We start from the raw sequence: 12399 nt of genomic DNA on the forward strand, positions 1-12399 counted from the left end.
AGCACCATGTCCATCAAGCTACATCCCACAATGCCACATCCACACGCTCCTTGAATACCTCCAGGGAGGGTGACTCTACCACCTCCCTGGGCAGCCTATTCCAATGTTTCACTACTCTCTCAGTGAAGAACTTCTTCCTAATATCCAGTCTGAACCTCCCCTGGCGCAACTTGAGGCCATTTCCTCTTGTCCTGTCACTAGTCACTTGGGAGAAGAGACCAACACCCACCTCTCTGCAACCCCCTTTCAGGTAGTTGTAGAGAGCGATAAGGTCTCCCCTCAGCCTCCTCTTCTCCAGACTGAACAACCCCAGTTCCCTCAGCCGCTCCTCATAAGACTTGTGCTCCAGACCCCTCACCAGCTTCGTCGCCCTTCTCTGGACACGCTCCAGCACCTCTATGTCCTTCTTGTAGTGAGGGGCCCAAAACTGAACACAGTATTCGAGGTGCGGCCTCACCAGAGCCGAGTACAGAGGCATGATCACCTCCCTACTCCTGCTGGCCACACCATTTCTGATACAAGCCAGGATGCCGTTGGCCTTCTTGGCCACCTGGGCACACTCTGGCTCATATTCAGCCGGCTGTCGATCAACACCCCCAGGTCCTTTTCCGCGGGGGAACTTTCCAGCCACTCATCCCCAAGCCTGTAGCGTTGCCTGGCGTTGTTGTGGCCAAAGTGTAGAACCCGGCACTTGGCCTTATTGAACTTCATCCGGTTGGCCTCAGCCCATCGATCCAGCCTGTCCAGATCCCTCTGCAGAGCCTTCCTACCCTCCAGCAGATCAACACTCCCTCCCAACTTGGTGTCGTCTGCAAACTTACTGAGGGTGCACTCTATCCCCTCATCCAGATCATCAATAAAGACATTAAACAAGACCGGTCCCAAAACTGAGCCCTGGGGGACTCCGCTTGTGACCGGCCGCCAGCTGGATTTCACCCCATTCACCACAACTCTCTGGGCTCGGCCATCCAGCCAGTTTTTTACCCAGCGAAGAGTGTACCTGTCTAAACCACGGGCCGCCAGCTTCTCCAGGCGGCGGCTCTATATAAGGTAGTTATGACTGCACTTTTTTGAGATACATTCTTTTAAATAGAATTGGCATGGAATAATGCAAATAAAAATATCTACTATGACTGTAAAGTTTATTATGTACATTGTAGTCCACCACATAAACCTTCTCCTTCTCATCATGCTATTTCACACTTTACAGCTAGTTTCTGCTGTTAAGCAAAGATCACTTTGTTGAGAAGTGTAAATGTAATTGCAGTTCCACTCTAATATAGATTCACCAGTCTTAACTATCTTTGCAAGCCTCATAATCCAATAGGGTATATGTTAATTCCTTTTTCATCTTGCTTTCTCACATGTCCCAACAACTTGCTTGTAACTATCCATATAACACAGAAAATCAAACAAAAGCAAAACCAAGCACATAAGCCCCACTTCTGTGATGCCACATCAGTCATTCATTAAGGTAATGAAAAGTATGTATAGCACATAAAATGATTCAGAGGTAACATTTCTCACCAACAAAGCTCAGAACTTCTACTCTATAATGAAGTTTCATTATTTCATATTTTTTAAGTCCAGTGAAAAAAAAAAAACAAAACTTTTCTATAAAAGTACCTTACTCTATAGAGTAAGGTCTTTCAAAACAAAAGATACCTTATACATTCTTTACTCCCCAACACAGGGCAGTCCTAGTAGTTTCTTTCTTTCCTGATGACAGAGTAGTGGAGAAAAAGTCCTAGTTCAGAGTGCCCAAGCTTAAGGTTGTCCCTGTCCCTACAGATCTTTGGCCTGCTAGATCCTACGGAAGCCTTGGTTTCCCAGAAATGTCAAGAAATTGTAAGGAAACTTGTAGACTTCCACTGACTTCCTTGAGTTTTGGCAAAATACTTCAACCCTCTCCCAAAATAAGCAAGCAAGAGAAGGGATAGGTCAACAGGTTACTACAGGTGTAGATAACTGCGTAAGCAAAGGCTGGAAAAGTTCAGTCAGTGCAACATTTTGCCTCTGACAGAAAGCAAAAGACTGTGCAGCAAGCAGTCCTAGGTGCCTGTATTAATTGAAAAAACCTATACTTGCATTTATTTGTGTACATGGAGAGCTTAATAAACAAAACCAGATTTAAGTAACTAAGTATCATCAAGGTAGTACAAAATCACCTCTTTCCAATAGTGATAGACTGTAATATTCGTCAATCCTTACCAGTGAGAAGGCAAACTGAAACTGTAATCACATGTATACCTTCAAAATATACACAGAATGTAACCATACTTGTCTGATTTCTACAGGCCCATGATGTACACATCTTTCCTTTGATCTGAGATAAAGGTCTGTACACTAAATCCTGTTGTCAGATAAAAGACTTGCAAATTAGCTACACTCAACGGGATTGCAGCAGTTAACATTTAAAACAAAACTGCCATCAATGATTATCAAAGTTGGAATTTCTGATGCTGCTCTGAACCAAAGATGACCTGGGGTACAGGGCTAAGTTGGAGCCAGTATCAGTGGGTACCTTTCTTGCCCTCTCTCTCTCTCCAGCTCAAAATTCGCTAAAGGAAAACAGAAAAATAGCTAGACCTACTATTTCTGCTGAGATTAAGCAATTCAGGACAAAAGGAAAAGCAACTGTAATATTTTAATGCCAGACAAAATTTCTTAAGACAAAAAAACCCTCACACTTTTGAGTGTGTGTCCTCTGCAACGAAAACACCACCTATTGTTATAATTTATACTGTGTTAGTACCCATATCTTTTTAGGATCAAGCCACTGTTACACTATACAAACCTGCACATCATCTGTGCTCTTACATAGCTCACATTAAGCCAAAGTGTCAAGTGATACACAAGAGCAGGCAAGTAAATTCAAGTATTTACTAGTCTGGAGTGTATATTGCTTTTTGGTTTTATAAGAATCAAGAAAGAAAACTCAGCTATCTGATTTTGTTTTGCCATACATTAGCCAATTTCTACAGGTACTAGGGCTGGTTGAGAGCAGAGGAGGAGCAGGCTGATGGCCATAAATGTGAGGGAAGTTATTCCGTTGGTAAGGACGTAGAAATAGAAATGAGGAAATGACAGAGTTGAAGAATTACAGTATTATAGAAGATATAGGTCAAATGGACTTCCAAGTTATCTAATTTATCTATCTCAGGGCAGAAAATACTCCTAACTTAAAAGCACGATAGTGGCAATAGATAATATGTGTGTGAAAATGAGGAGGATTAATATGACAGAGCAACACTAGAAAATAGGACAGGAGGTTTTAATTTTATTATGGGAAATTAACTAGAGGCATTTCAAGCAGTTCCGAACGGCTGACAAATGCCCCTGATAGCCGACACTTTAAATGGCCCTTTGTCAAAGTTTAGACCCTCTCAATTTTTTCAGTAGAGACATGGAATTGCTTTAGTAACATCACACAAAAACTAACACATAGCATACGTTAATTTCATTTCCTTAGTCTATGTCACAAACTCCTGTGCGCTGGCAGATGACAAGACAGAAGTCACAGATTTAAAACAGCCATTGCTGTGACACCCACACCTGGAAAATGCTGAATATCCCTACAGTCCAATAACCATACTGAGTGCTACAGGTGTTCTTCACTTTCCATGAGCTGGCAGTAACAGACAGCAAAATGAAAAGCCAGCATGCACAGCAGGTATGTTACAACTTACAAACTAATTTTCACTTGTGACCTAACCTTGTTTGAGCTCTTATCCTTGGAATTAAAGAGCTAATGAGCAACTTCAACAGTTGAGAAATCTTACTTTCAGAGCCAGTAATGGACTGCATTCATGACTACAGATCACCAGTTTTAAGGTAAGACAGACACGGAAATCGTTCTCAAAAACAGCAGAACTTTTTCCACATCATTATCCTGAAATTTTTGAGAGGGTTACATCTGCCTTGCAGTTAGAAACTTCCTTATTTTTTCTACAAAACTCAAATATCTGAAAATCCAACAGGTCACAAAAATGTGACTTACAAAGCATCAATCCACCTGATAACAATTCATGTCAGTTATCAGTGCTATGTGCTGCTTCCCCGCCCCCCCCCCCCCCCCCCCCCCTTCTTTTTTGGGGGGAATAAAATTGATTCCTTCTTGGGTAGCATTAGTGGAGACTTCTATGGTACAGCTGCTTTTCCTCACATAAAAGCAATAACATCTATAAAAAGGAAAATAAACAACTGGCTTTTCTTTATAGAGCACACATATTATTTCACATATGTGAAATACTAACCCTAAAAATTTCACACGAATTTTTCCATTGGCTTCAGCTGGGTCAGCTTTTTACCAGTGTTTTAATATTCAGCTAGCACATAATCCCTGACATCACATAACCTCTTCAATAGAAAGTAGAAATTTGTATAGAAATTCCATGAACAAACAGAGAAATCTATAATATACCAAACAATAACTGTTCATTTTTTAAAGATTCTACTACTCAGGAATGTTGCCCAGGACTTCATGTGTTATCCCTTATTTTATAAGCAACCTCCTAAGCACAGGAGAGAATAGATCTTAAACCCCAGATGGAGCAAATCACTTAGCCTTCTTACAACATAACTATCACCAGAGAACATAAGCTTAAGTTTTTGTGAGGGCTGTGTGTTGCCCAGCTGCTATATTATCACTATCCATGATAACCCAAAAATCTTAATAAAAGCTTAAGACATTTATTCCTATGTTTACTACAAACCTTCATCCTTCAGTTGGTCAGCCTTTTCAACATCCTCTGGTAAAGAATCTGAGAGAGGCAGCATATCATTCTGCATGTAAACAAACCAAGATTTTTTTCATTAAAATATAAGCCCTCATTTTATTAAAAACTTCTTTCATCCCGGGCAGCATTGTATCAACAAGCAACCAGATTTTCTGTAGTACACAGGAAATATGAAAGAGCTAAACATCACTAAAACATCCTTAGAAGAGAAAGATAGCTTGCTTTCTACTACTAGAAAAACCTTATGGCTCACCACACATTTTAAGGAAGTCAAGGGGAAGACAGCTGGTATGTCTCTACAATCTTGGTTTTCTTACTTCTGACTCTCCTATTTGCCATCCTGGTGATTCCTGTGCTTTCTGTACTGGGGATCCCAGATAACGCATATAATTAGTACACGTTTTGGAAGTTCCCATTTTAAGGTTAGTGTTCATGGAGATGTTTTTAAAACTGAACAACTAAATCATTTTCAGGAGGGAGTGAGAAGCATCAACAAACTGCAAATGACCTTAAGCACTTTGCAGACATTTCTCTCTGGGGATTGCAAGATGCTTAACTGAATGACAAAATCACAGAATCACAGAATCACTAAGGTTGGAAAAGACCTGTAAGATCATCAAGTCCAACCTGAAAAAAAAAAAAACCAAAAACCAACCACCACACAACAACAACAAGCCACAACACACCAAAAACCAACCCACCCAACACCACACAGCACCATGTCCATCAAGCTACATCCCACAATGCCACATCCACACACTCCTTGAATACCTCCAGGGAGGGTGACTCTACCACCTCCCTGGGCAGCCTATTCCAATGTTTCACTACTCTCTCAGTAAAGAACTTTTTCCTAATATCTAGCCTGAACCTCCCCTGGCGCAACTTGAGGCCATTTCCTCTTGTCCTTCAAGTGAGAATGAGACATCCATTGTTAGGTAATTTTCTATATGGAATGGTACTCGTCTAGCTGAAATTGATTCCTCCCACTGCCACAAAAGATTCTCATTCTGCTAACTTTTATGGAAATTTTAGCTTTTTTTCATGTTTTCCTTTGGTTTCCACATTGTTTCGACCTATACAGCACTTTAAGGTTGTGTGTACAATATGAAATCTTAGCACATATTGGCAGAGTAACTGTAGAATCTAAATTAAATTCTTACCTTGTGAAAAGAATTTGTGAACATTTCTATCAAATGCTGTGGAGGTGCAAGATGAGTATCTTCCAAGTTAATCTTAAACACAGTCTCCAGACACTGAATTGCAACTTTCAAGAAAAAAAAAAAAGTAAGTCACCAGGTTCTCAACAGAAGTGTAATTTCACTAATTTATTTATAAAGCTGTCATTCACGTCCTTGTTCAGCTAGTAAAAGCAGCTCTTTGGAACATAAAATAAAGAGAGACTACCTGATCCCAATAGACTGACTTGCTGAAAAATAGTGTAAGCTATACAGAATCCATACATAGATAGGCCATTGTTCTTAAACCAGTTTAAAACTTTTATTTCAATTCTTTCAATCTTTTAATGTGGTTTTTTTTAACATAAAAATATGAGGATTTAACAAAAGCACCACAATTCGTAATACAACATGTCACACACCCCACCTCAAAACACCACAAGTGCCACATATTTGTGTGGCATAATAGTTGGAAGAAAATGACTCATCTTTACTATAAAGAATAAATGCAAGAATCTTACTACTCTTTTTGTGGAACAAAATATATTCATTTGAAGACACTATTTGTTAACAAAATGCTTCATTAATCACAAGCCTTTATCCTACAAAAAGATATATCTGCAGTATCCTTTCACATGTTCTGTTGTGTAAGGATTAAATGTGGCTGCACCACATGAGTTATTAATCTAACGTTTTTCCCACATCTGATTTCAAAGGCCAAATTTATCTGTTCTCCCTATTACCTCCATCATCACACACACTTTCAGAGGCCTTGGCAGTTGCTTAAGCTTGTACTGACCATCTTGCAAACCACCTCCCTCCCTGCTGAACAGCTAGGGCTTGCACAAACACCTACTACCTGGCAACAGGAGCACTTGGGCTATGCTGGAGCTCAGCCCAGCATCCTCAGTGCCACATAGCTCCAGGATTTTTTACTGCCCAAGCACAAGTTGCAAGCAATATCAAGGCATCACAGCAGACATGCAGGCTGTTGATCACTGAATAATGAATATTAATTGGGCTGCTGAGGCCCCTTTAGTACTTGGTATCATCTTGCTTCATCTTACACATAACCTTCCCCATCTCAAGTATTACAGGCATCGCTTGCCTTAAGGGGTGCATTCCACTGTTTTGGAAACACTGCCTTAGAGAAATTCATTGTGGTACATTGATCTTAGAAGTAAGAAAAAAAAAAATCACAGCCTTGTGCGTATTGTGGAGAGTTTCTGCTTTACCCCCACAGAAATAGGTGCTACAGACAAGAAAAAAAAAAAAAAAAAGAAACTATAAAGAGGAAAGAGAAATAACTGCTGTTTAAAACACACTGTCTAAAATATAACTTGGAAGACGTAAAATTTCTAGTTCTTACAATAGAGTAGAGCATTAGCCACCAGAGATCTGTATCGCTGCTCTAGATCCTAGGTTCTAGGGAGTATATTTCTCCGGTCTACCTTCCGATTACTCTGCTTTCCAAAAATAAGGTGTTCTTATTCATCATGCAAGTACAAAATTCCTAGAGGAAACTTACACTATCATTGACATTGCTATATAATTCAAACATGCAGAATGCAGGTTATCAGTATACATGAAGTTTGAATACATGATAGACTTCTGGTTTGATAAAGTCTCAATTTCATTTGTAATGTTCTAGCTCTTTTTGTTGCTTTGGGGGGAATGGAAACTGTTTAAATTACTTCCTGGCACAGACACTTAATCTAACAGTGTTTTATCTTTTCATAGACACCAAGTAGGTACATAAGGTACCGATGAAAAACATCAGTCAAATTCTTTCATCCCTTACGTCTCCACCTAACATTAAACACTTCAATGGGTGGAACTTGGACTGTTGCTACTCCACATGCACTAAAGATATTTTGCACAACTGAGTCAATTATTCAAAATGCCCACCTCCTATCCTCTAACACATAGCATATGGTACCATGCTTTTGGCAGGGTACAGCTCTAAAATTAGGATTTCATATCTGTATTAAAATGGTAAGTTTTACATCAGCATTTAAGCATAAAGCTGAGGTTTTATAATATTTTTTGTTCAGAAAAGAGAATCTTAAAATTGATTCCTTCATATAGACATTGGCTAAGGCTGCTCTAAGACATGTTATCAGGTAATTTTTCAGTCCTAACCCTATGTTTATCAGTTTTATTATAAAAACAAAAGGAATACTCTTCATCTCTCATTATATGATTTCCAAAAACATTGCTTTCTTTCATCAGCTGATCATCATCATAACCTGATACAGGTTAAATTCATATGACTACCACTTTTCAAATGTACAAAATGCTCCAGATTCTGATGTAAAACCAAATCTTTTGGCTTTTATTCCTTTGGGAGCATCCTTTGAATATCATGATACAAATGTTTCTTTCTTGCTTACACTGGTGAACAACTACACTGTAAAACCAATAGACACTGGAAGGAAGCACACTCCAGGTTTATCTTTCTAAGTTTATGCCTCTGAGAAGAAGAACTTGCTTTGCACCTCAGGGAATTCTACTCTCCACACCTCAAATTTCAGGTATCTCAGTGATCAATTGCCTGGATGTTGTTTATTGTGCTGCTGGTCCTAAACTTCCTGCTTTTACCACCAAATTTCTCTTCTAGTTGAGCGATACAACCAAAGACTGCTTGAAACAGTGCAAAGGTCTTTTAAATAGATGCTATGAAAAGCTCATTGCAGAATTAAGACTTTTTGTTCTTCTCTTGTTTAATTCCACATTGTGATACCACCTGCCATGAAGTCTCTAGGAATTAGGGAAATGGAATAACAGCAGTATGAAGGAGAAAGACAGATACTGTGAAATTACAAAGACTTAATGAATGTCTGTCAACAGAGCAATACACACAGAAGTCCATCTTTTGTAGCTATGTCTACAGATAGATGGACTTGGATGTATAATAGAAACTATACCATACTGAAATATTTACTACCATGCGCTCTTTGGAATCACTAGTCATGTGAAAAAGAAATACAAAGCATTTATTTTATTTTTGTATTCTTAGGATCTCTTAGCCTTCCCTTATAAACTACATATAATTCTGGCAGGAGTTCTTCCCATATACCAAAACCAATGTATGGTAATTGTTTCCTTCCTCCATGGCCAGCACAGCTACTACCAGACACAAAATGCAGAAAGAAACCAAACATAAAATTAAAGAGAAAAAGAATCGGCAGGCAAAAATCTGTGGAACACATATACAAATCATTACCATTATAGCACTGCCTAACTTGATGTGATTCAAAGTATCTGTTGCTCAAAGTTAAGGTATTACACATTTTGTAACTTTAGAACATTTTTTAAATGAGAGATGTTTTGAAATTAATAATCTCAGAAACATTAAGATCATGAGCTTATTCACAGGTAGTATTTGGTGATAGTGTCAGGTCACTCCAGCTACTTTCTATGATAATATACATCAAGCAATTTAACACATGGGTAGGTATTACACACACACACACACATATATGTATACCTTTATCACTTACCTTCCAAACTTTCTTGTTCATCTGGAGTAAAAGTATCCATCTGACTCTGCTCTCTCAAGAAATGGATGACTGCATAGACCAAGCGTTTGACTGATGACATTTTGAAATTGATGTGTTTCTCCTATGTCTTAAAAATGACAGGATGTTTTATTTTAGAAAAATGAATTCCTAGAGTATTCCAACCTCCCACTGACCTCAGTTAAGAAGTAAACACAATACACAAAACCTTATCCTTCACCAGAAAGCCCAATAAAGCGATACCTTGAAAGAAGTGGTTAAATTCTATGGGTTAGGGAGAACTCCTACAATCATCTAGTCTATCAGCAACAGAGGACAGATTTCCTCAGATTCGTTCATGTGGAGGAATCCACCGAGGCTAAAATAATTTAACAACTTATTTTTCATTTTTATTTTTTTATAGTTTGGGTTTTATTTCTAAGACATATGCACTTGGAAGCAGGAGCACCTGCTGAAGTCAGAATCAATTAAAAAGCCATATTGATAAATATAAAGAAACACACTTTAATGAGGGGTATTTATTCTCTGACACTGTGCTGCTGAATGGTTTATATTCACTTTGGACAAAAAACTGGAACACTGTGACCTCAGTGCACACTTGTGATTAGTGACACTGCTGGCTCAGTCTGATTTGCATTCAGCATCAGCTGGGAGTTACATAACTTTAGGAAAAATCTTACTTCCAACTTCCCGAGTTATTTTTCCTTAAGCCATTGCGATTTAAAAGGGCACAACCTGACCCAGTCGCCAGGGGAAGCAGGTTAAAAAAGAGCGTTAAATGAACGGGAAGACCAGGGCCAGCCCTCGCTACATCATTCTCTCTCCACAACCCCCGAGCAAACCGATGCGCATCCAAATCCACGCCGAGCAACCGCCGCCGTGGGGACGGGGGAAAGGCGGCCCCTCGCCAGCGGGGCGGCTGCCGGGGGTGCACAGCGGCGGCGCCCGCCGTGTTGGGGCTCCCCGCACGGAAGGGCGGAGGAAGCGGCCGCCGACACGCCCCACCGGCCGGGCAGCAAGGGGTCCCGCCGGCTGGGGCGCGCCCCCACGGGCACGGGCACGGGCACGGGCACGGGCGGGAGCCGCGATCCCCGTCCGCCCGCCTACTTCCCGGTCCCGCGGCAGGCCCGGGGCCGCTCGCTCAGGCCCGGAGGACAGGTCTACCCCGCACAAGCGGGGCGCCCCGCCGCCCGCGGGCCCCTCTCGGCACCGCGGAGACAGCGGCCGCGCCGCCCGGTCTCTCCCGCCAATCGGGCCCACCGAACGCCCGGACGGGGCCCGATCCGCCCCACCCCCCCCAGCTCCGGGGACGAGGGCCTCCGGGGAGGCAGCGCGCAGCCTCCCCACCCCCGCAGAGCTGTGCTTGCCACGGAGACAGGGCATCGCCCTTACCGTGCGAGACGCGGCGAGCTCCGCGGCAAACGCCGTGCCCGTCCCTGTCAGCCGCCGGCGTGGAGAGACGAGGGGGGCGAAAGCGGGCGCGCGCGCCGCCGCGGCGGTGGGAAGAAAGCGGAGGCGGGAGGCGCGAGCGGTGGCGGCGCGCGCTCGCTCGGTAGCGGCGTGAGGAGGCGGCGACGGAAGCGGATGCGCAAATCGGCGGCGCGGCGCTGAGGACTGTGCCCGCTGCCGGCAAGACGGCGGGGCGGCGGCAGGAGTGAAGCCGGCCCTTCCTCCTCCCACCCCACCCCGCCTCCCCTCGCACCGCCCTCTCCATGCTGGCCCTGTGCGCGGCTCGCAGGTAGGCGCGGAGGGGAAGGTGGCGCCGCGGGCCCCGGGAGGGGCGCGCCTCACGGCCAGCCGCGGCGGGCCGTCTCTGGTGTGGGGGCCGCCTGGCTGGAAGCTGTGAGAGGCCCGAGCCGCACGCGGCTGACGGGGAGTCCTTATCCCTCGGGGAGCCGGGCCTGGGCTGTGGCCGAGCGTCCTGGCGTGGCGGTGAGGCCTGCCGACCCCCGTGCGGCCGGGCAGCTCTGAGGGGGGAGCTGCCGGGCGGCTCTGAGGAGAGACACGCCCGCTCGCCGGCGGGGCGGGCTGCAGGTGTGCGGGGCGTGCTGCCAGGGGCCGGTCAGACAATAGGGCAGGAAACTTTACAGCCTGTGGGGTTTATTGCCTCAGCTGCTGGCGTCTTTCCCTGAGATAACCTCCGTTATGTGCAGCTTCCAGGTGGGCAGGGCGGGTGAGGCGAGGTCTCCGCCTTGCAGCTCTTGCACCGAGTATCAGACGTACCGCAGGAGAAATGAGCAGGAAAACAATAGAGTGAGGGCTAAGGCTATAGCAGTGGGGCTCTTCAGCGAGGTGTGTGTGAAGCGAGACGGGGCAATGTGTTTTGAATAGCCTTATAAAAAGGTGTGTCGCTATTTCACATGATATGAGGGGTGACACAGGTACTATCGAATGGTATTATCAAAGGGTTTTAAAATCGGAGATTAATTCTTTTCTCTGTAATGAATACTAGCTCTAAATGGATCCAGAAAACCAGTGTGGAAAAAGGCTTGTAGGCAGTTCTAGGTGGACTGCACAAATTAGCATCTCTGGAGAAATTGAGAGGGCAGAAGAATATAAGCAAAGGACGAGTTTTAAGAGGAAACGTGGCAATAGTAGGAGGGTGACAATGTAAATACGTTGTGGTAATGAGAATGGAGCTGAATTTCAGTGTAAAATGAAGAAGATGGTTACCTCTTGTGGACTTTTGAGAAATGACAGTTGCATGCTTACTGCATAAAACATACCATTTTTGTCCTATTTCACAGCCTTTGTTCAGGTTGAATTAGGATTGAGGGGTACTAGCAGTTAGAAAATAAGATCCAGAGTCTTTTCATAAGGCTCCTGCTGTTATAAATGAATTGACCAATTTACTGTTGTTGAATAAAATGCACAACTATATTCTTTTCCTAATATACATTTTTCTATAGTCATTTTCACTGTTCTCCATATTTTGTATTGACTGTCCTTGCTTGTCCTACAGAT

General features: G+C 43.1%; 2 protein-coding genes across 3 annotated transcripts in view; one reads left to right on the plus strand and one right to left on the minus strand.

Moving 5' to 3' along the window:
- Nucleotides 1–9517, minus strand: part of SGTB (small glutamine rich tetratricopeptide repeat co-chaperone beta) — a 45293-nt gene extending 35776 nt beyond the window's left edge. Inside the window, exons 1-3 of one of the 2 annotated variants that reach the window (XM_059834349.1) lie at nucleotides 9418–9483; nucleotides 5900–6003; nucleotides 4716–4785 (exon numbers count right to left, since the gene is read on the minus strand). In XM_059834349.1, coding sequence (XP_059690332.1) covers nucleotides 4716–4785; nucleotides 5900–6003; nucleotides 9418–9457 — 214 coding nt within the window. In that variant the 5' untranslated portion in view covers nucleotides 9458–9483. Of the gene's footprint in view, nucleotides 1–4715; nucleotides 4786–5899; nucleotides 6004–9417 lie in introns of both variants that reach the window. The other variant, XM_059834348.1, reaches the window with a different exon arrangement.
- A 1578-nt stretch (nucleotides 9518–11095) lies between these two features.
- The window catches only part of NLN (neurolysin), a 38259-nt gene continuing 36955 nt past the window's right edge, over nucleotides 11096–12399 (plus strand). The window contains exon 1 of the mRNA XM_059833508.1: nucleotides 11096–11173. Within this exon, the coding sequence (XP_059689491.1) occupies nucleotides 11148–11173 (26 nt within the window). The 5' untranslated portion in view covers nucleotides 11096–11147. The remainder of the gene's footprint in view (nucleotides 11174–12399) is intronic.

The sequence above is a fragment of the Gavia stellata genome, chromosome Z, assembly GCF_030936135.1.
Source record: "Gavia stellata isolate bGavSte3 chromosome Z, bGavSte3.hap2, whole genome shotgun sequence".
Taxonomy (NCBI): Eukaryota; Metazoa; Chordata; class Aves; order Gaviiformes; family Gaviidae; genus Gavia; species Gavia stellata.